The sequence below is a fragment of the Crinia signifera genome, chromosome 5, assembly GCF_055691185.1.
Source record: "Crinia signifera chromosome 5, ASM5569118v1, whole genome shotgun sequence".
In the NCBI taxonomy this organism is placed as follows: domain Eukaryota; kingdom Metazoa; phylum Chordata; class Amphibia; order Anura; family Myobatrachidae; genus Crinia; species Crinia signifera.
Genome location: NC_139221.1, coordinates 304,087,661 through 304,111,670, shown reverse-complemented (window position 1 = coordinate 304,111,670; position 24,010 = coordinate 304,087,661). Strand labels below are relative to the sequence as shown.

Below are 24,010 nucleotides of genomic sequence, written 5' to 3'. Positions count from 1 at the left end.
CACCCCTCCCCTCTCCAGTCCCATCCCTTCCTATGCCAGTCACTAATCCCCACCCCTCCCCTCTCCAATGCCTTCCCTTTCTTATGCCAGTCATTAATCTCCTCCTCTCCCCTAAATGGTCATATAGAATGGATTACAGAAGAGACATAGGGGCTCATTTATCAATGGTCACATCTGCAATGCATTCTGGGTGCAATATTAGTGCCCACAATTGCACTTCCGAATGCAATCCCATCCCTGGATGTATTAATGTGCACCCACCCTCTGCCAGATTAAATGTGGGGTGTAGCCAGTTGCGTTGAGGGGGTAGCAGGTATGATCTAGCCAGGCCCTGGTCTGTTGGTGGGGCCTGGATCCCACTCCTCTCTCCCCCATTGCAGGGAGCTGGGCAGTGGGGGGAGAGATGACAGACTGCCGCCGCCGCAGCACAGCCTCTCTCCCCAGCTCAGTACACGCTGTTCACTGCCGTGTGCTGAGCGGGGGAGAGAGACAGCTGCAGCCTGTCCTCTCTCTCCCTCTAATTTATTTTTGTACATGGGGGTGTGGTCACACCCATGCACAGTGGCTACACCCACCCTCAATTTTACCAGGGACTGGCTGACCTGTCGGCACCCCTGAGTGTACCTCATAGGCTACAGCGGGCTACCGGAATCTTCAGATGGCGGTAGTTGCGGGGCCAATGTCCGTAATGCAGAATTAATAAATCTGCCAGGATCTTATTCTCCATAGAAACCTATGAGGGATGCAGCTGCTTGCGGGAATGGAGGGATACCTGCTGTGGTCCTTCCTACATACATTTGGGGATAGTAAATATACAATAATAAATGGGTCACATAAGCTCTTAGATCCCAGCTGTAAGTAATTCTAAACATGAGTACAGAGCATACTTTCCTACCCTCCTGCAACAGCCGAGAGATTCCAGAAAATTGGGCTGCCCTGCCGGCTCCATGTAAAGGCTGGCAAGCCTCCCATATGAACCCCCACCCCCCTTCCCCCGGCTGCCCTTCCTCAGTCAGCCAAATACCACCAATCACAACTCTTCAGCAAGTGGTGAGGCTAAAATGATTGGGCAGGGCAAATCGCATAATGTTGTGCCATTTTAACCCTGTTGCCTCCTCAGGCTCCATCCCTGCTCTGAAGTGTACATGACAGTCTCCTCTTTAAGCATCTCCCAGAGAGGAGAAAACATTTTTTAGTTTGGCAGAGATGGGCAAAACGGGTCACTAGCGAGAGCTGGGATCCAGCAGATCAGTCAGTGAAAAGATCAGTTCCTTTTAGGCGGATCAACGGTTCGCTTTGAAAGAAGGGGTAATTTGTTAATAACGAAGCATACTTTGTTTTACAACCATTTATTCCCATCTCAGCTGCCACAGGTGGCAGTGCTGAGATCAGGAAAACGCATTGTAATTAAAAACGAAACTGATTGTATAGGAACGACGGATCACCTTTTTTTGGGATCGGCGGCTCACTCGTTCTTTCATGGGATCCGTTCAAAAGATTTGCTTCGTTCGCAACCGACCCATCTCTATAGTTTGTTACAACTAACTTTATTTGTTGGTCTTGCATGCACTTGAAATTGCAATAAACGTATCTATATGGAGCATAAGATACAGATAACGCACAAATAACAACATTGTGGCACTGGTTCTGGGGAACCCCACAATGCCCCTTGGAAAATTGAGGGGATCGTTGCGGGGTTCCTTTGATTTTCCAATAACCACCAATGGGCTGAATCAGCCCTGGGGCTTACACTACAGCAAGGAAACTTCTGCAAGGTCCTGCTGCTATAATGTAAACCAGCCCCAAGCTGGCCATCTTAAACCTGGAATTCTTGAGAAAACACCCCCCCCCCCCCCCTCACCCACCATTTTGTGTTCCCCCTCCCAAGACCTTGGCTGAAAAAAACTTGGGCAACTCCTGCACCTCTTGTGTGGTTGTGGGATTAATGGTTTAATAAATAGAATGCAGCAGAGGGGGAGCATGAGGGGGAAGGAGGGGTGCGCTAAGTACAGGCTTTATGGAATGTGCCTGTGGATGAGGAGATCAAGCGTTAAGCAGACGTCTTCATAATTCACAACATATTGGCCTCTGTGATCGGGACCGCACTGGAGAAGGGGCGTGGCCTTGTCTAAAAAAGGGCATGGTTTACCAAGAATGATGCTTCTGTGAGGCCACACCCCATTTTCACTGCCCTGTGAGCTGCTGGCCATGCCTCTGTCTCACTGAATAGATGTGGGGCGCATGCACACAACATTTTGACTGTCAGTCATAGCGGGTGTCGTTATTGTGTCCGTCAGGAAATCGTAATGAACCTCTCCATACATCCTGGGGGTACTTCGGAGTAAATGTAATAAGGCTTCTAAAAATGACACGAGGTGAAGTTCCCATAGCAACCAATAGTTTTCTGCCTATAGCATCCGAGAAAATGATAGACATGATCTGATTGGTTGCTATGGGCAACATCACTTTTTTTCTTTTTTTTAGAAGCTTTAGAAAAATGTACCCCTCTCGGGCATCCCCTGTAAAAAGCTGTTTAGGGAATTTCCTGCCACAGGGGTTTCTAAATATGCCCCCGTACTGGGATGTGTTTGATCAATTTGTATTTGTGTGTGTGTGTGTGTGTGTGTGTATGTGTGTGTGAGTGTGTGTGTGTGTGTTGTGGTATCTGGTGTATTTCTAAAACACAATGGGCCAGATGCATCATGTATGAAAAAGTGAAAAAGTGGAGAGTGATAAACCACCAGCCAATCAGATCCAGTGGCGTAGCTACGTTTTGAGCGCCCCCCCGCCGTTAGGGGGGGGCGCCACCCCGTCGAGCACCCCTACCCCGCCGAGCACCCCTACCCCGCCGCCCCGCCGCCCATGCAAACCGCCCCTCAATCCCCCACAGCCTTACCTATCGCGATGGTCCCGGCGGCTCCGTTCTTCTGCTGAGGACCACCAGAAAATGGCCGCCCCCATACAGCAGACAGTTTCAGAGAACTGTGTGCTATATGGGGGCGGCCATTTTGTGGTGGTCCTCAGCAGAAGAACGGAGCCGCCGGGACCAGCGCGATAGGTAAGTCTGTGGGGGATTGAGGGGGGTTTAACTATAGCACCGCAGCCCCCGGCGCCCCCACATGCACAGCGCCCCCCCGCGGGGGCTGCGGTGCTATAGTTACGCCCCTGATCAGATCCTAGCTGCCATGCTGCAGGCTGGGTTTGAAAAATAACAAGTAGGAGCTGATTGGCTGGTTGATTATCACACTCCACTTTATCACTTCTTGAAGCTTAGTGCATCTGGCTCACTGAATAAGGCAAAACAGAATGTGTGATACACTAACCACCAGTCTGTCCAACTTCTCAGAGTAAAGTCCAGTTCCAGCATAAAGCCATGAAATCCAAATTATTTGTATTGGCGGTCATTTCACATACGGATAACGATGACTGAAAAGCAGCCAGAACACAGAGTTATCGATCCACCCCTCAGCCAGAGCCGTGATTTTGTGTCCAACACTTGTAATGATTGACTGGGAAGCCCAGGCTGACAGTTCAGGGACATTGTGTAAATTGCATTATTCCCTTTATGTATTCACCCAACCTCTGCATACTTTCAGACAATGGGGGTCATTCAGAACGGATTGCACGGCTGCAAATTCGAAAGCGGCCAGCATTCGATTAAGACACTGTTTCGCTAGAGTGAAAGCCCGCCTTGCGAATGAATGTCCTCGCTGTCCGAATGGATGTGTAAGGTTACAAATCTGTTCTCATCTGAGCGAACAAGTCCAAAACCCGCAACAATTTTACCATCTAATGATTTTTACACTGGGAACAAGTCAGCGCAGGCTCAGAGCAGCTGGAGACTTACTGGTCGGTGCGATGGAAAAATCCATGTCCATACTGGATCAAAGTTGATCAAAGTTGATGAAACAGTAAATACACCGCACTCTATGATATTAGCTTTGGCCCCTGGGCCGTATGGCCACCCTGCCTCCAGGGTCCCATCTATAATGTGATACTGGATGGTGGGCCCCTCGCTCCAGCCACAACAAGGGCTAGGATCTCCGTCATTCCCAAAGAAGGATCTCACTTATTGTAGTGGTTACTGTCACATGTCAATGATGAATGTGCACATGCAACTCTTTCCCAAAGTTCTAGTTGGTAGACTTAACATGTTCCTCCCTTTCTTGGTATATCAGAGCAGGTAGGTTTTGTTCCTTGGATGTCAGGTCAAGGACACCAGAGGGTCATTTATTTAATCCACAGTGTTCACAAAGGCAACTCGTAGTTCCTTGTCCTCTGCGTTGATGATGAAAAGAAGGACTTTGGACAAGCAGGGCTTATAGTGATCCTGGAGAGGTAGATGGACTAATTTCCCCGGTTAAACACATAATGCCCACAGTAGTGCCCCTAATACATATAATACCCACACTAGTGCCCCTTATACATATAATACCCTTATACATATAATACCCGCAGTAGTGCCCCTTATACACATAATACCCGCAGTAGTGCCCCTTATACACATAATACCCGCAGTAGTGTCCCTTATACACATAATACCCGCAGTAGTGTCCCTTATACACATAATACCCACAGTAGTGCCCCTTATACATATAAAACCCACAGTAGTGCCCCTTATACATATAATACCCACAGTAGTGCCCTTTATACACATAATACCCACAGTAGTGTCCCTTATACACATAATACCCACAGTAGTGCCCCTTATACATATAATACCCGCAGTAGTGCCCCTTATACACATAATACCCGCAGAAGTGTCCCTTATACACGAGCCCGAAGCGTGGCGAGCGCAGCGGAATACATGGGCGCCGTGCTAGGAAACAAGTGCCGAAATTACTTTTGTATTAATATAATTAGTAAAAGGTGGTATGGAAGTGGTAAGACTATTGTTATGATGCCTACTATGGCACAAGGACCTATGGCAGGTGGATGGGTGTAGGTGGTCAGGCGTGAGCCCGTAGCCGGGACCGCCGGTTAGGACGGCCACAGCGGAAGCTACTCTAACTCTATTGAGTCCCTGAGGCAGATGATAAACCCCTGCAGAGCTAGGCTTCACCTGTGGCCGCCGCGTCCGAAGGAGCGAGTTAGGCCCGCTCCGACCCCGATGCAGCCAGGTCTTATGTATGGACAAAGGGTAAACGATCGCCACAGGGTACCCAAGAGGACTGCTAACTACAGGGCCTATCTGGGAGTAGACCCCTGACTGCCGGCACCAGGCCAAACCGGGATGCGACCAAGTCGCAGGCACAATGAAATGGGAAGGAGGAGTCCCCAGCAGGCTATGACCAGGAACGGCGACTCCTCAAAACCAGGATAACAAACAGAGAATACTTCCTACGTGAAAGGATGCTAAGAAAGATAAGAAGGGTACAAAAAGAGGGCAAAGAATAAGCCCACAGGAGGACACAGCCACGGCGGGCTACAGGGAGAAAGAGGAAGGGAAATACAGAACCCACGGAGGGGTATGGCCACGACGGCCACGGGAGGTGTATGGAAATGGACAATGATAAACCCACGGAGGGGCACGGCCACGGCGGGCCACTAAAGGAAGATAGACCGAGGCTCCACTGGAGCACTTACGTGACCCACGAGAAGATGGAGACAGTGGGCCAAACGCAGGCTCAGACTGAAGCAGGTCTTCTGATGAAGCAGGTAGCTGACAGGAAACTCCAGGGAAGGCTGGGAGAACCAGGCACTGAAGACACCAGGAGCTGGCACACAGGACTGTGGGCTGGAACCCACAGGGACCGGAAAGCCAGGGCTGGGGTAAGCAAAAAGCTATAACCGGCGTCTGTGCCCAGCAGACGCCGGCTATTTATTTTGAATTTCGCGCCGCCTGACTGACGTCAGGCGCGCGCGTCATCTGCCGCCGGGCGGAAGCTCGGGGACGTTGCCTAGCAACGTCCCGACGCTCCGCATCAAAGGGAGGCTTGAGACGCTGCCGGGCAACGTCCCCGGCCGCGTCAGAGGGAGGAACATCCGCCGTCCGTCTGGGTGCATCGCAGCCCGGACGGCGGCGTGTAACAGTACCCCCCCTTGAGGAAGGGTTAACAACCCTTTACCAACGGGTTTATTGGGAAACTGCCGGAAAAAAACCCTTTTCAGGTTGGGAGAATGCAAATCCCTATCGGAAACCCAAGACCTTTCCTCGGGACCAAACCCCCTCCAGTGTACCAGAAACTGCAGAGAACCTCTTATGAGTCTGGAATCGAGGATTTTTTCCACACAGAACACTTGCTGTCCCTGCACCATGACTGGAGCGGAGCCATTCCTCAGTCTGCGAGGAAATTTTTGAGAAAACACGACTGGCTTGAGAAGCGAAGCATGGAAGGTACTTGCAATTTTGAGGGACTTAGGTAGGGAAAGACGGAACGCTACCGGATTAACCCTCCTGACAATCTGGAAAGGACCAATGAACCGAGGCCCTAATCTTGCTGATGGTTGGTGAAGCTTTATATTACGGGTGGATAGCCACACCCAGTCACCAACCTTAAAATGGCAAGGACGTCTAGATTTGTCAGCAAATACCTTCTCTCTGAAAGAAGCTTCCTTAAGAGCCCAATGGACCTTTTTCCATATGACTCTGAGTCGAGAGGCAGCTGATGAAGAAGAACCGGGGGTATTAGGTCCCAAGGAGTTGGCTCGAGGATGGAATCCATAGACTGAAAAGAAGGGTGAATTTTTCGAGGCTGAATGATACGCGTTATTATACGCAAATTCAGCTAACGGCAGGAAACTGACCCAATCATTCTGCAACTTGGAAACAAAGACCCTTACGTACTGTTTGAGAGACTGATTGAGACGTTCCGTTTGCCCATTGGCCTGTGGATGAAACGCGGAAGTGAGACTGGTTTTAACTTTTAAGGTCGCACAGAACAGTCTCCAGAACTGTGCCACAAACTGTGGACCACGGTCAGAAACTATGTCACTGGGAAGTCCATGTAACCGAAAGATGTGTTGTAGAAACAACGTGGCCAATTCCCTAGCTGAGGGTAATTGTCTCAAGGCCACAAAGTGTGCCATTTTGGAAAATCTATCGATGACTACCCAGATGACCTGACACTGGGAAGAGATCGGCAGCCCAACGATAAAATCCATGGCCAGATGAGACCAAGGCCTGCAGGGAACAGACAGGGGCAACAATTCTCCTAAGGGTCAAGAACGCGGAACCTTATGTCGGGCACAATCTGGACAAGACAGTACAAACTCCTTGCTGTCCCTGGCCATACCTGGCCACCAGACCACACGAGACAAAAGAGCAAGGGTTTTATAAACTCCTGGATGACCCGCAATCTTGGAGTCATGGCATTCTGCCAAGACTCTGCGTCTTAGAGATGGAGGAACGAACAATTTGTTTTCTGGTGTTTGGGCTGGAGCTTGTCCTTGGGCTTGGCGGAGAAGGCCCTCCAAGGTTTGACTCACACCAGCGTGAATACAGGAAGTGGGAACGATGGGCCCCGACTTAATTCTACTCTCTTTTTGAGGGAGGAAACACCTAGAAAGAGCGTCTGCTCTGATGTTTTTAGATCCAGGTCTATATGAGATGATAAAATTAAATCGCATAAAGAAGAGAGCCCACCGGGCTTGGCGAGAATTCAGTCTTTTGGCTGACTCAAGTTCTTATGGTCAGTCAAGACAAGAATCTGATGGGCCGCTCCTTCCAGCCATTGTCGCCACTCATCAAATGCCCACTTAATGGCAAGTAATTCTCTGTTGCCTACGTCATAATTGGACTCTGCTTGAGAAAATTTTCGGGACATATAGGCACAAGGGTGGAACTGTAGTGTTTCTGGATCTCTCTGCGAGAGGACCGCCCCGGCCCCTACTTCAGAGGCGTCAACTTCTACCACAAATGGTAGATCGGGATTGGGGTGCTTAAGAACTGGAGCAGAAACGAAGGCCCGCTTCAACGTCTCAAAGGCCTGTTCCACTTGAGGACTCCATAATGATGGATCCGCCCCTTTTTTGGTCAGAGCCACCAAGGGTGCCACAATGGACAAAAAGGCATGAATGAAACGCCTATAATAATTTGCGAACCCAAGGAACCGCTGGATCGCTTTTAAATTAGTGGGCCGAACCCAATCCACAATGGCTTGTAATTTCTTGGGGTCCATTTGGAACCCACGAGAAGAAATTATATACCCCAAAAAAGAAACCTGGGTCACCTCAAATTCGCATTTTTCAAGCTTAGCGAATAGCTGATTTTCCCGCAACTTCTGCAAAACCTGGCGTACTTGTGCCCTATGTGAGTCCAAGTCTCGGGAAAAAATTAAAATATCGTCCAAATAGACCACTACAAATTTACCCAAGAATTCCCGAAGGATGTCATTGATAAAATCCTGAAAAACGGCTGGGGCATTGGAGAGGCCGAACGGCATTACCAGGTACTCATAGTGCCCCGTCTGAGTACTGAACGCCGTTTTCCATTCGTCCCCTTCCTTGATTCTAATGAGGTTATAAGCCCCCTAAGATCGATTTTGGAAAAAATGGTAGCAGATCGAAGTTGGTCAAATAGAACTGTAATCAAAGGAAGGGGATAGGTGTTTTTCACCGTAATCTTGTTGAGAGCACGGAAATCTATGCATGGCCTCAGGGAACCGTCTTTTTTTTCCACAAAAAAGAAACCGGCACTGAGAGGTGATTTAGAGGGCTGAATAAAACCCTTTGAAAGACTCTCTCTGATGTACTCATCCATAGCCTTAGTCTCCGGGACTGATAAGGCATAAAGCCTGCACTGGATGGCACAGTCGTATGGACGGTGTGGCGGCAAACTGTCGGCCTTACCCTTAGAAAAAACGTCTAAAAAATCTTGGTAAGGGACGGGGACCCCTGCTAAAGAAGTGGATCTTACAGGGAGTGCAATCTGAAGGCACTGTTGCTGGCAAGTGGGACTCCAATGGGTAATTTCCCCCAGATGCCAATCAATGATGGGATTGTGTTTTCTCAACCAGGGGAAGCCCAACACGATGGGCACAGAAGGACAAGAAGTTATCAGGAAAGTAATCTCCTCCTGGTGAAAAATACCAATGGTCAACTGCAGAGGAGGAGTCTGGAATAAAATAGCCCCATTGGAGAGCACCCCCCCATCTAAACCCCATAGGGTAATGGGAACAGGAAGCCGAAGTTGGGGAATCCCCAAACTCTGGGCGGTGGCAGCATCAAGAAAGTTACCAGCCGCACCACTATTGATGAAAACTGACCCAGCAAAATTGCATCCTTGAAAGGATATGTAGCCAGGAACTAATAAAGAATCTAGAGAGGAAAATAGCTGAAGGCCGAAGTGAACACTCTCTTCGTTCACTTGGCCCGGCCATTTACTGGCCTATTGGGACAATTTCTCAGAATATGACCCTTGCACCCACAGTATAGGCAAAGTCCTGAACTCAGTCGGCGAGCTCTTTCCTCCGGGGAAATGCGAGCTGCCCCAAGTTGCATTGGCTCCTCACTTTCCTCAGGGGTCACCGAGACAAAGGGAACCACCCGGGTGAGAGAGCCCCGTTCAGACCTCCGCTCACGGAGGCGACGATCAATTTTAATGGCTAATTCCATTAATTTGTCCAGAGTTTTAGGAGCGGGGTATTGAATGAGACAATCCTTAATTTCGTCGGCCAGACCACAACGAAATTGGCTGCGTAATGCGGGATCATTCCATCCACAGTCATTTGCCCATCGGCGGAACTCTGTACAATAAGCCTCAGCTGGGTCTTTCCCTTGTTTAAGGGCCCTGAGATGAGTCTCTGCTGAGGCTTCCCGATCGGGGTCATCATATAACAACCCAAGGGAACTAAAAAAGCTGTCAAGCGAAGACAAAGCTGGGCTGTCAGAAGGCAGTCCAAAGGCCCAGGTCTGGGGGTCACCCTGCAGTAAAGATATTACTAACCCGATACGCTGGGCCTCGGACGAGAAAGAGCGCGGCTTGAGCTTAAAATACAATTTGCAACTCTCCCTGAAGTTAAAGAAAGTTTTGCGATCCCCAGAGAACCGATCAGGTAGGTTCATCTTGGGGTCTGAACCTCCTGACTCTGGGGGCCTCATCCTTTGCTCTTGCGAAGCCACCTTTAACGACAATTCCCGCACCATCTGAGTAAGCCCCTGGAGCTGATCAGAGAAAGTCTGGGGAGTGGTACTCATAATACGAAATCACCCAGAAAACAACAGAAGGACATATAAGACCAAATATAGCCTGTCTTTTAATTTTATGGCCGGTTATAATGTTATGATGCCTACTATGGCACAAGGACCTATGGCAGGTGGATGGGTGTAGGTGGTCAGGCGTGAGCCCGTAGCCGGGACCGCCGGTTAGGACGGCCACAGCGGAAGCTACTCTAACTCTATTGAGTCCCTGAGGCAGATGATAAACCCCTGCAGAGCTAGGCTTCACCTGTGGCCGCCGCGTCCGAAGGAGCGAGTTAGGCCCGCTCCGACCCCGATGCAGCCAGGTCTTATGTATGGACAAAGGGTAAACGATCGCCACAGGGTACCCAAGAGGACTGCTAACTACAGGGCCTATCTGGGAGTAGACCCCTGACTGCCGGCACCAGGCCAAACCGGGATGCGACCAAGTCGCAGGCACAATGAAATGGGAAGGAGGAGTCCCCAGCAGGCTATGACCAGGAACGGCGACTCCTCAAAACCAGGATAACAAACAGAGAATACTTCCTACGTGAAAGGCTACAGGGAGAAAGAGGAAGGGAAATACAGAACCCACGGAGGGGTACGGCCACGACGGCCACGGGAGGTGTATGGAAATGGACAATGATAACCCACGGAGGGGCACGGCCACGGCGGGCCACTAAAGGAAGAAGATAGACCGAGGCTCCACTGGAGCACTTACGTGACCCACGAGAAGATGGAGACAGTGGGCCAAACGCAGGCTCAGACTGAAGCAGGTCTTCTGATAAAGCAGGTAGCTGACAGGAAACTCCAGGGAAGGCTGGGAGAACCAGGCACTGAAGACACCAGGAGCTGGAACACAGGACTGTGGGCTGGAACCCACAGGGACCAGAAAAGCCAGGGCTGGGGTAAGCAAAAAGCTATAACCGGCGTCTGTGCCCAGCAGACGCCGGCTATTTATTTTGAATTTCGCGCCGCCTGACTGACGTCAGGTGCGCGCGTCATCTGCCGCCGGGCGGAAGCTCGGGGACGTTGCCTAGCAACGTCCCGACGCTGCGCATCAAAGGGAGGCTTGAGACGCTGCCGGGCAACGTCCCCGGCCGCGTCAGAGGGAGGAACATCCGCCGTCCGTCTGGGTGCATCGCAGCCCGGACGGCGGCGTGTAACAACTATTACGCTTAGTAAAAATCACTTGTTCATTTAATGAACCTAAGAAACGTCTACTGCTTAAGAATCTTGCTCAACATGGGGCACCCATCGCCCCATGTGTACAGGCCTTTAAATTATACTACTGTAAATGTCCAGCAATTTCTTTTCTTATTTTAACAAGCTTTAACAGGCTGCACAGAAAAGACTGGAGACATTACATTGTGCACAATGGACATTGTATGTTTGTAAGTTATTATTTAAATGTATTATATGTATTTGAGTATGGTATTCTGATGCACACATCGTTGAAGTCATAGTAAAGCCCCATGCACACTAAGCTACATTGTTGCCTATAAGAAAGGTGGGTACTTGTTTAGTTTCAAGGCGGCAGCGTCTCAGTTGCAGCAGCGTCTGTATCCCCTTGCGAGGCTCGCTTTGCTCGCCCACGCTACGGGCTCGGTGGCTTGCTATGCTCGCCACACTATCTAAAATCAAATCCATGCCAACATCGATAGTGGGGGTATGAACGTTGGCATGGACTTTATTTTAGAAAGTTTGCCAAGCGCCGAACCCGGAAGTAGCGGGCGGCCATGCTGCCGCCGTGAAACTAAACAAGTATCGAAAGGTGCTACTGAGTGATATTGTTCACAATATCGTCTAGTGTGGACACTCATATCGTTAGCGACATGCACATCGTTATTGATGATTGATGTCTTCCAAACATGCAGGTCAATTTGGCAATGTAGCCTAGCGACGTGCATGTTGAGCGGGCACGGGTGATGTTACTGAACTATATTGTTCAGTGTGTACGGACAACAACGGTTGCGGTCAATATGATTAACTATATCAGGCGTAGCCCCCGTCAGAATGTGTATAAGGGGCTTTACAGTGATTGACATGGGGATAGGTCAACATGGTTCTAGGTCGATCTGTACTACAGTATATAGTCTTTCCTGCGCAGTCTATTTTTCTATTCAATTTTGATGCCGTGGGGTCATGCATTAGGATCGAATGCGTCTGAAACCGTCCGATTTCGACTATATAAGCAAAAACGAATAGAAAGTTAGTCAAAATCTAACTATGTGTACGGGGCCTTACACATTGAAAACCAAATTGATACAATTTAGGAAACAATTTCCAAATGACCATGGAAAACTTACTGAGGACACTATCTGATTCAATTAAGAAGATCGCAGCGGCCATGCCGAACGCTTCTCGATGTCATATGCATTGCCTCCCAACTGTCCTGCTTTTGATGGGACAGTCCCATTTGTACACAGCCTACAAAGGGGGGGGGGGGGGGTCTCCTCTTTCTTCCTGTACAGCTTCTTTTTTTTATGATCCAGACCTACAGATTCCCTCTCTCTCTAAGGGCGAGATGTATTAAGCAATGAAAACTGATAAAATGGATGAACCTCCAACCAATCAGCTCCTACCTGCCATTTTTCAAACACCAACTGTAGCATGGCAGTTAGGAGCTCATTGGCTGGTGGTTTATCACTCTCTATTTTATCACTTTTCAAACTTAGTACATCTGGCCCTAATTCTTTAATTATATTTATTTGTGTATTTATTTTTTCTCTCATTTTGCGCTCTACAGTGCATTTACTTATTGTGCTGCTACTATTAAACTTTTACTTGTTTTAGCTGTATGCACACATTTATTTCTGATTTCATTCTTTACGGAAAAAAAAAGGCCACCAAAAACTTTATGTTGGCTAGTGCAAATACACGCATGTGATTGGCTGGCAGTTACGGACAGTTTGGAGGTAGGCAATTTGGAGAATTTAACGCACAACGTCATATCGAGAAAGAAAAAAAAAGATATGGTTTCTATTTACTAAAGTTTTAAAGTTTTTAAAAACAGGTGAACAGGGGCCTAAGTCCATAACACTGGGACCACCGGTTTGTAAAAGTTGTCTCTACAGGGCTGTCATTCTTGTTACTTATTCTAGCCCCAGGTGGGTCAGGAAGAGCCCCAGTGTTACTTGGCTTATACCCCTTTCACATCTAATGAAGAATGTAAAGATCGCTGTTCTGTCTTCCAACAGGTCGCCTGCAATATCGCATGGCTGGAGGTGCAGCACAGCCAACACTACATGCTACCGCAGGCACTGACATATAAGCCATACACAGTGAGCATTATGCTAGATATGTTGTTCCAATTTGGCTGGGAATGGCATATCGGGCCAATATCGTCTCACACGAGAAAGATCACATTCAACGGTTTAACGTTCAACACTGTGGGTTTATTTTTTTCATAGATAGGCAATACACAACTGAACATTAGTAGTTAGCAGCAAGCCGTCAGGTGTCTGCAATCAAGATTGCTGTTGGACAGTCAGTAGATTGACCTTTTGACCATATTAATTTCCCACTAGGCACATAAAGCAACCCCCTACTGGGGACGGCACAGCAGTTACTTCTTTTGCATGGCCACTGCCTCCCATGGCATCTTCCTAGCACTTCACATGGTAGGGCTTTTTGCATGGTCATTGCCCATCTGCGTCTTCCACAGCGTTTTGTTTCTTCGGGAGCTCCAGCCTTCTCCACCATTGGACTGCCTCCCCGGACCCGCAAAGGCTAACATTAGCTGATGCACGGGGTGGGACGATGATGCAACGGGCTGAAATTGGCTCACAGTGGCCATCTTGGTTTTTCAAAAATGGTGCCGTGTCGTTGCCCTGCCCGCCTACATCAACAAATATTAGCATGTTCAAGGCCTGGTAGCGGAGGAAGAGCGAAGAATAGTTCCTGAAGATACGGGATGCCATGAAATTCCCGGATGGGGGAGTCCATGTATAACAGCTTAAAGGCTGCCGCCCACAAGGTGAAGAACAAAGAAAATGCTGGTGAAGTCCTGGAGTAGAAGGCGGGCCTCCCCATCTCTGTCTGGGGTTGATTTACTAAGATGGGAGTTCTATTGAAGATGAGATCTTGCCCATAGCAACCAATCAGAATCTACTTCTTTTAAATAAATTTATTGGTTCCTATGGGCAACATTCCATCTTCAAAAGAACTTCCATCTTAGTAAATAAACCCCTCTCTGTGGTTGGGGGGCAGCAATAATACACGTAGCCCAGAAATGCTGGAAAGCGTTATTGTTACACAAGAAAACATTTTTTTTGCTTTGCCCCCAATTTAGAATAATTATAAACAAGGAACTTTTTGCTGCTAATTATTTTCCCTACATCTATACTGTTTTACAATTTTGCTCATTCTCATTTACTTGTGTGTTGGTAACATCACTATGCATTAGCCTGAGATGTGTGTGTGCATTTTGTACATTCTATTTCACAGAGCGAAGTTCCGTTTGCCCTTCGGGCTGTGTTCCGGCATCCGGGCGACTTGTAACATTAGTCCAGCTCACAGTACAGAGCCTTATGGAACACTGAGCCCACAAGCAGCTTATTCATGTACCTGGCAGCGCAGGAGGCTGCCTGGAGCACTGACCCATTGTTGGCATACACTTTGGTCACGATAGGATTGTCAGAGTGAATGTTCTGTACGCGGACAACCTGCAACAGAATAATGAGTGGGTGTTGGTTATATACAGTATGGGTTCCCCAAATGCCTTATAGATATACAGTATAGATCTGTAGGATTCATACACTTCACAGTCTGTGCTGTATTCCCATGGGAAGAAACCCACACTAACATAGAGGGAACCCTCACTAACATAGGAGGACATACAAACTCCACACAGACAGTGTATTGGTGGGAATTAGTAATGCTAACCACTACACCATCCAATGTTACAATAAAAAGAAAGTGAAAGTATGTGAACACAGGCCCATTCTCTTCAATTATCTCTGATATATTTGGCTACATCTGTCACTCAAAGTGTGTCTGAAGCTGTAACGCTGGGTGGAGCCTCTGACTCACATGACTGACTCACACGACAGAGAACCAGCCCAGTGAGCCCACAGACAGTGCCAGACCCTCTGCCTCTCCATGTTACACAGCAAAGACACAGCAACTCACCAGACACACCAGGTGAGCGCCCCACACCTCCATACCTCCCAACATGACCCTCTCCAGGAGGGACAGAATGCTCTGTTTGTGGACTTCCATCTTAATTTATGATTGTCATCACCTGTTTTAAACAGGGTAATTGATAAGAAAGGTGTTTAAGCACAGGTGATGGTAATCCATAAATTAAGAAGAAAGTCCAGAAACAGAGCAATGTGTCCCTCCCCCCCCCCCCCCCCATTCACAGCAACCCCACGATTAAATGGCACATGCAAAACACTGACATGGCTATGGTCGACAATGAAAAAGTTTGACATGAGTTTTTGAAGATTTATTTTTCACTTTTTCAATGTTTTCATATTCATTCTCATGTGTCGACATGGACACCAATGAAATGCCACACTTATGTCAACATTTACATGTGTTGACCTTTCTGTGTTGATTTTTTCTTGTGGCGATTCCCGGCACCCCCCGGCGACCCCCTTCCCGCAATTCACAGCACACCCCCCCCAATTCACGGCGACTCCCGCGATTTGCAGCCCCACCCCGTGACACACCCCCTCCTGCGATTCGTGGCACCCCGCGACCCCCCCCCTCCCACGATTTGTGCCAACCCCCCAGGCCCCCCTTCCTCGCGGTACCCCCCACCCCCCCCTACCGCGATTCCCCCCCCCTGTCATTGCGGCAACCCCCCGCCCCTGCGACCCACCCTCCCACGATTCACTGCAACCCCCCGCGTCCCCCCTCCCACGATTCGCGGCACCCCCCCCCCCCCCGCGACCCCCCCTCCCGCAATTCACAGCATCCACCCACGACCCCTCCTCCCGTGATTCGCGGACACACCTCACCTCCTCCCTCCCCCCCCCCACCCCCGTTTGCGATTCACGGCAACCCCAGGATTAAATGGCACATGCAAAACACTGACACGGCTATGGTCGACAATGAAAAAGTTTGACATGAGTTTTTGAAGATTTATTTTTCACTTTTTCAATGTTTTCATATTCATTCTCATGTGTCGACATGGACACCAATGAAATGCCACACTTATGTCAACATTTACATGTGTTGACCTTTCTGTGTTGATTTTTTCTTGTGGCGATTCCCGGCACCCCCCGGCGACCCCCTTCCCGCGATTCACAGCACACCCCCCCCAATTCACGGCGACTCCCGCGATTTGCAGCCCCACCCCGTGACACATCCCCTCCTGCGATTCGTGGCACCCCGCGACCCCCCCTCCCACGATTTGTGCCAACCCCCCAGGCCCCCCCTTCCTCGCGGTACCCCCCACCCCCCCTACCGCGATTTCCCCCCCCCCTGTCATTGCGGCAACCCCCCGCCCCTGCGACCCACCCTCCCACGATTCACTGCAACCCCCCGCGTCCCCCCCTCCCACGATTCGCGGTACACCCCCCCCCCCGCGACCCCCCCTCCCGCAATTCACAGCATCCACCCACGACCCCTCCTCCCGTGATTCGCGGACACACCTCACCTCCTCCCTCCCCCCCCACCCCCGTTTGCGATTCACGGCAACCCCAGGATTAAATGGCACATGCAAAACACTGACACGGCTATGGTCGACAATGAAAAAGGTTGACATGAGTTTTTGAAGATTTATTTTTCTTTTTTGAATGTTTTCATACTCATTCTCATGTGTCGACATGGACACCAATGAAGTGCCACACTTATGTCAACATTTACATGTGTAGACCTTTCTGTGTTGATTTTTTTTACAGTGACAACTATGTGCAAATCAACCTACACATCATCAACCAATTCTTTGTATAATAAATAACACCTGTTCTGTTTTACTGTAGGTGTTTTCAGTCAGATCTTTTACTGCTACTATTACTGTTTATGTAAATGCATTCTGAATGACAGCAACATCCTACCATCCTTCTACAAGAATATATAACCAACTAGGTGATTTATCGCGCCCCGTGCCCCCCCCCCCTCCCGCAATTCACGGACCCCCCCGCGCACCCCCCCCCACGATTCAAGTCACCCCCCTGCACACACCCCCCCTCCCGCAATTCGCAACCCCCCCTCCCGCAATTCACGCCACCTCCCACGCTTTGCGGACCCCCGCCCTCTCCTGCGATTCGCGGACACCTGCGCCCCCTCCCTCCCTTGATTCACGGCACCCCCCACGCCCCTCCCACAATTCATGGCACCCCTAAGCCCCTCTTTAGTCCCCCGTATACTCACACACCCCTATCACTACCCAGCTTCCTGCTCTCCTGAACCGTAACTTCCACCACTGGGGAGTCGCTGACGCTGTGTTTCCCACATGCCCCTATCATGCCTCATAGCCCAGCCTCCTGCTCTCATGTACCCTAACTCCCACCCAGTAGGAGGAGACACTGACTCAGGGCCACCATCCTGTACTCCTGTACTGCCACACTGGACCCTCACCCACTGGCAGAAGCTGCACAGTATCTCCCACCCTCCTCTTTAGTCCCCCTTATGTCCACACACCCCTATCACTACCCAGCCTCCTGTTTTCCTGTGTCTTGACCTCCGCCAGTGGGGAGCCGCTGACTCAAAAAACACCCTACTATACTATTGCACACACACACACCTAAACAACATGCACACACAGCCCCCCCCCACACCCCACAAATGTCACTGTACCATCCACACTATCAATGTACATCTTTCTCTGTAACCGCTTTTTAATTAAACAAAACAATACACACCCCCTTCCACATCATATGCTCTCTATTTAACACATTTCACCTATAACTCAAGTTGCAATACAGGCCATCTTTCATACAATTCTAACCATCTTTCTCATATACAAATGTTCACAAATTAAGGGGGCGCAGCCCCTTACAACGGTGTGAAGAGCGCCCGTAGGGCGCGATGAATCACCTAGTCTCTTATATATTTAGCTACATCTGTCACTCAATGTGTGAGTTTGTATAACGCTGGGTGGAGTCATAGGCTAATAGCCTATCAGAGCCTCTGACTCCGCCCACACACACTCACATAGTGACAGAGAACCAGCCCACAGTGCCAGACACCCTCTGCCTCCCCATGCTGCCAGGCAAAGACACTGCTGCCTCCACAGCATTGCTTACCACCCCTTCTCCCCTGGAGATAGATAGTGGCAGCTGGAACCTGGCAACCTCACCTCTCCCCCTCCAGTGTATGTCTCTTCACCGAGCAGGTGAGCGGTAGCCCCTGCAACCTCTCCCCCAGCTGCTTAGCAGCGGCTGCCGCCCCCACCTCTCCCCCCGGAGCAGAAGAGCAGAAGCCGGTGGCTGCTAAGCGCACCTCTCTCCCCCCAGCGGGTTCGTGGTGCCCGGCGCAAACACCTCCCCTCACGGCTCTGAGCTAGCCGGGCCCTTTCGTGTAACGCAGGAGTCGGGCCCCCACCCGCGACCCTCACTCCCTCCACCGCTAACCCCAGCACTTCACTCCCTCATCCATTCACTTCAGCATCACACTCCTACTTCCAGTCCCTGCTTCCAGCGTCTCACTCCCTGTCACTACCCCCAGCACTTACCCCTGCACTTCAGGCAGATGGTGCATTTTCGGGAGGCTGTCTAATCTTGGAAGTTGCAGCATGTGGGCGGCAGCTGCTTCTTCTGATACACACGGGTAGGCGGAGGGCAGCGGGAAGGCGGCAATGGCTTTCTAAAGGTGCTCCACAAAGCTCGGGGGCATGTTTGTTGAGAGGGCGAAACTCTCTAAACACCACGCACTGGCACTGTGTATGGACGGCAACGGCTTCCTATTACCGCTCCCCGCCCCACCTCCTGCGGCTGCAAGCTCAGTGTCTGTCTCTCCCTGTGGCAGCGCAATGCCTCTCCAATCACAGCGCTCCCCGCAGACACCACGGACACCGCCAGTCTGTGCATGATAGTTGCACCACTGGCTGGGCATCTCCTCGCTTGTCCAGCACCCGGCGCCACTGTTTATACTGTAGATGTAGTTTTAACAATCCCATACACTACTCAATATGTTCCTGATTTCATCCGATTCCAGGTGAAATCGGCCCAAATCGCAAGTGTATGACATCAGAGTCTGCGCATTGGAGTAGAGATAAATCTTATGTGCTGCCATCAGCGGCACATCGCGATGTATCGCATCCGATACCGTGTGGCGGGTGAGAAGCGGGGTCCGGCAGGTGGAGAGTGGGGTGCGGTGCGAAGCGGGGAGAATTTAAGGTTCTTGTATAGTTTCATGGTGCCAGCATGGCGCTGTGCTACTTCCGGGTTGGGTACGCTCGCCAAACTATCTAAAATAAAGTAACTTAACTCCATGCCAACGTGGATAGTTCATACCCCCACTATCCACGTTAGCATGGAGTTGATTTTAGATAGCGTGGCGAGCGTAGCGAGCCACCGAGCCCGCAGCGCGGGCGAGCAAAGCGAGCCCCGCAAGGGGACTCAGACGCACGGCGCCATGCCAACCGAATTTAAAAATCCGATTAAAAAGGCCAGGTGGTCGCTGATTGGCTGAGAGTGCTCTCTCAGTGGCTGCCCAGTCTTTTGAATAGGATTTTCAATTCTGCCACCCACCGCTTACAGCTCCCCGGGCTACATGTGATAAGTTGCAGGCGATTTATCACATGCAAAAAACTGGCACATCAAATGTCAAATCTTAGCGAGCTCTCCCGGCGAGCAGCCATGTGAGTTCAGGGGAAATCGGGACCGGATTTGGCCTAATGTATGGGGGCTTTACTGTTTATATACTGACCTCTGATCCAGGTAGATTTTCTTCTTCATAAACAAACAGCCTATACAGATTTGGATGCCCCGCCGTCCAAATATCCCCGGTAACTGGGTCTACTGACAGGTTGTCCACGATTAAATCCACGTCAACCACCTTGCATAGAAATAATAAAAACAATATATTAGATCAATTCTTATTGCAACATAAAAAGGAATTGACTAAATAAACATAAACCGAACAGAAACTACATACAGTAACTGAAACTATGTTACTTCAATGCATAATTGCCTACTATTCAAATCTCCTCTCCCGCTGCTTACCTCCAAGTAACACAATCCGCGTGTAAGTATCTAATAATACTGTGGGAGGGCCCTCCATCAAAGTATAAGGGATTGTAATGAAATCCTGAGAATGTTGATAAACTGGGTATACGTAACAGTGAGAAGTCTTCTTGCCTCTAACAGCCCCAGATGTTCCCATAGGATGAATGATGTTCACCGATACTTTGTGTCCTCGAGGTCCAATGGTCTAAGGCAGCGGTTCTCAAACTGTGGGTCCTGACCCCAAAGTGGGTCCCGACCTTCTCAGCTTGGGGTTGTGACTCCCTGTTACTGGCCATCAGGCTGATGACTTTTCTAATCTCAGTCAGTGATTCATCGAGCCTGAAAAATCTGTTGAGTTGTCTGTTATTTTAGACTCCTCCCATCATTTTGTGCCTCCACAATGCTGCCATGTATGTGCTGTCTGCTGACCCCACATGTGATGTGATGACCTTCTGCAGTAACCTGCTGGAGTCCGGTCATTATTTTTATTGTCTGATGGGGTCCCAGAGCAAAATAGTTTGAGGACCCCTGGTCTAAGGCTATAGCTGCTTATCAACACAGGACTTTGGGTTTAGGAGATTGCACACAGGATAGGCAACAGAGAAGCCAGCAGGAGGTAACCAGGTAACACAGCCGGATAGAGAATGAGTCGAGTACAGACAGTGACTGAGGATACCAACTAACAGTATAGCACTGGTTCAAGTTTGCATACTAGTACTGTAATGTGGAGTAGCACCGGCTAGGGTTCTACAAACTATTACCGAATTACAGAGCAACATGGTTCAGGTGGACAGACAGACAGGACCGGATTTGTGGAGCAGAACCGGTTCAGCCAGGCAGACAGACCGGACCAGATTACAGAGCAGCACCGGTTCAGACAGAAAGAACCAGATTGCGGAGCAGCACCAGTTCAGATGGGCAGACAAACAGAGTTTTCCCTTGGGAATCACAGGAACACCATGGACCGGAACCAGGAACAAGCATGGACATCTTCCGGCAGCAGGGATGCGTAGCAGCGGCCGGAGCTCTTTGCTCACTGTGCGAACCAGGAGCAACTAGACAACAGTTGGGGGTAGCGCCAACAAATGTCAGTGGCCATAGTGCTGGATACAGGAGCAGAATTGTGGTTACTCAGATGCACCACATTGCGTCTTGTACCATTAAATATTTTAAAGCAAAAAAAAACAGCCTTTAAGCCCAACCCATGCCATTATATCCAAGTATGTATTAAATGCAATTTCAAATATTCTGTTACCTTTACTGGCGTAAGTGCTGAGTTTGATTTCCTCTCGAACACATGTATTGTGTGAGCCGTGAGATCAGCAGCATAGATATACCTTTGAAGAGACGCAAATGTGTTGTGTTAAAAGATGTTTTTCCAGAAACATTCTCCATATACAGCACGTGTCCTATTCCTAGCCCAAAGCTGTCTATATACATAGCAAGGCCTAGACTGGCAAAGCATGCTGGGATTCGCCAACAAATGTAGAGCTACCGGTGACCTACTTCTGCTGTCACAGGACAGGTCCTATTCTCCAGCAGGAGGCAAGCTCCAGAAATACTCTGTGCTTCTGAATAGTTTTGGGCAGTACGGATGGTGTAATGGTTAGCATTACTGCCTCACAGCGCTGTGGTCATAAGTTTGATTCCCACCATGGCCCTAACTGTGTGGAGTTTGTATATTCTCACCGTACTTGCGTGGGTTTACTCCGGGTACTACGGTTTCCTCCCACAATCCAAAAATATACAGGTAGGTTAATTGGCTCCCAACAAAATTGACCTTAGAATATCTGTGTGTGCGTGTACATGTGGTAGGGAATATAGATTGTAAGCTCCATTGGGGCAGGGACTAAATGTAGCTAAAATCCAATGGGAATATCGTAATGACTGAAATCATGGCATCAGTCTCCTTATGCGTTGACAGTGGGAGGCTAGCCAAAGTCATTGACCTCAACCAGCCAGTAATGTGGAAGCTATTCCAGGTCTGGTAACAGATCCCACCCTATCCACTGATAGAACGTTAGATGAAGCAAAAAGATTCCTAATGTAAAGCAATTAATCAGTCACATTCTATAGCAGCTTGCAAGCAACCAATCAGATTTTACTAGCAAAGCCTTACAGGACACCAAGCAAACAAGAACAATATAAGACCTGGCTCATTCTTAACAGACCAGAAAAACTTTTCTTTCTTTCACTTTGGGGGGACACGGCTATCTTGGCAATGTCCCAAAGTTGCCCCATGGGAAGGGATTGCCCCGATAGAGCCACTTGTAAATCTTTTACACCAACGCTATAATCACATGTAAGAAATGTATCAAGGCAAGCCTTGATAAGAGCAGAAATAACAATGTCCTGGGGCAGGTAAAATTATGAGCTCTCGCTATGTAAAAAAGGGCCTTGCACTGTATGTGAGGTTGCGCTAACCTCAGGAGGGCGGACATAAGATTTGGCAGCCAACTCTTCTTGCAAAATATTAATCTTTCTATTGTAGAAAGAAAAGAAAAAACACCAAGCAAAAGGAAGAAGTGTGAATACACCAGGTCAGCTTATGACACTCTAGAACAACTTTTTGTTTGCAGAGACTGGCTTCCTGGCTTCAATAGTTGTCTGGATGCTCCCTTTAGGAATAACCTTAGTCCTATGGATTATGGCTTCAACAGCCAAGCCTTTAAAGCCAGCTGTGGAAAAAGAACCTCAAAAGAGATCTCGTCTTAGAAAAAAACTTCTAGGAGGACTCTTCCATCATGTTCAACAGGTTGGCATATCATGATATTCCTGGGTAGTCTGGTGTAATGAAGATTACTGGAACGCCTCCACTTTTCAATTTTTATAGATCCCAAAGTAGCATCTTTATCAGGATGAAGAGATAAATTAACCAATAGTTTTAGGAGTCCAGCATGGCAACCACCAGAAAAGCCTTTGAATCCATGGCTCTTCTACAGCATCATTCCATCTTGTGGATTAGCCATGAAACCTCTATACCTGAAAAGGAAATAAGGCACTCCATTGTCCAGTAGAATGAAGACTGCAGATACTTTATGAACATAGAATTCTGTCCAGTACATACTTTTAGCAGTATCTCTTATAACATTCATGAGGAACATTGCCTTCTTCTGAATACAGGGGTTTAGAATCACCACAGCCCAGGCTAGTAGGCTGGCATCTGATCCGGTTCCAGAGTGGAGTGAGAAGTGATGACCCTTTTCAAAAACGTTCTATCTCAACAACTATATGAGGGACTACCAAGGTATAGAATTAAAACCATCCCACTAAGAGTAGGTTAGATCTGGGTCAACAGGTAGAATCTCCATCTGGAAAGTTTGTGAGTGGACACGTGGAAACTGCATTACTTCCAAAATGTATACCACTTACCACCACATGAACCACAAAAAAGTAGTGTTGCTTTCCTAAGAGAGGCTTAACCAGCCTCTGAATGTTATAGTTATCTTCTTTTCTAGCAAAAAGACTCTCTGAAGTCTGGTATCAAAGAGGAAACCCAGACAAATCATTTGCTGAGCGAGAACAAGACTCATCTTTAATAGTTGATGATCCAGCTTTGCGATTCCACCATCTTCACGGGGGAAGCGGTCATCTATTAGAATGAACTTAGGTCTACAGTCATTAGGTCGACCCCACTAGGTCGACTGGCAGGAAGGTCGACCTGACTTAAGGTCGACATGGGCCAAGGTCGACATGACTTAAGGTCGAATTTGCATAAAGGTCGACATGAGGAAGGTCGAATGGTCATAAGGTCGACATGGGTTTTT

General features: G+C 49.0%; 1 protein-coding gene across 1 annotated transcript in view; it reads right to left on the bottom strand.

Moving 5' to 3' along the window:
- Positions 1 to 13,495: 13,495 nt before the first annotated feature.
- Positions 13,496 to 24,010, bottom strand: part of LOC146081291 (serum paraoxonase/arylesterase 2-like) — a 35,413-nt gene continuing 24,898 nt past the window's right edge. The window contains exons 7-9 of the mRNA XM_083189430.1: positions 21,499 to 21,580; positions 19,945 to 20,073; positions 13,496 to 14,786 (exon numbers count right to left, since the gene is read on the bottom strand). Coding sequence (XP_083045556.1) covers positions 14,625 to 14,786; positions 19,945 to 20,073; positions 21,499 to 21,580 — 373 coding nt within the window. The 3' untranslated portion in view covers positions 13,496 to 14,624. The remainder of the gene's footprint in view (positions 14,787 to 19,944; positions 20,074 to 21,498; positions 21,581 to 24,010) is intronic.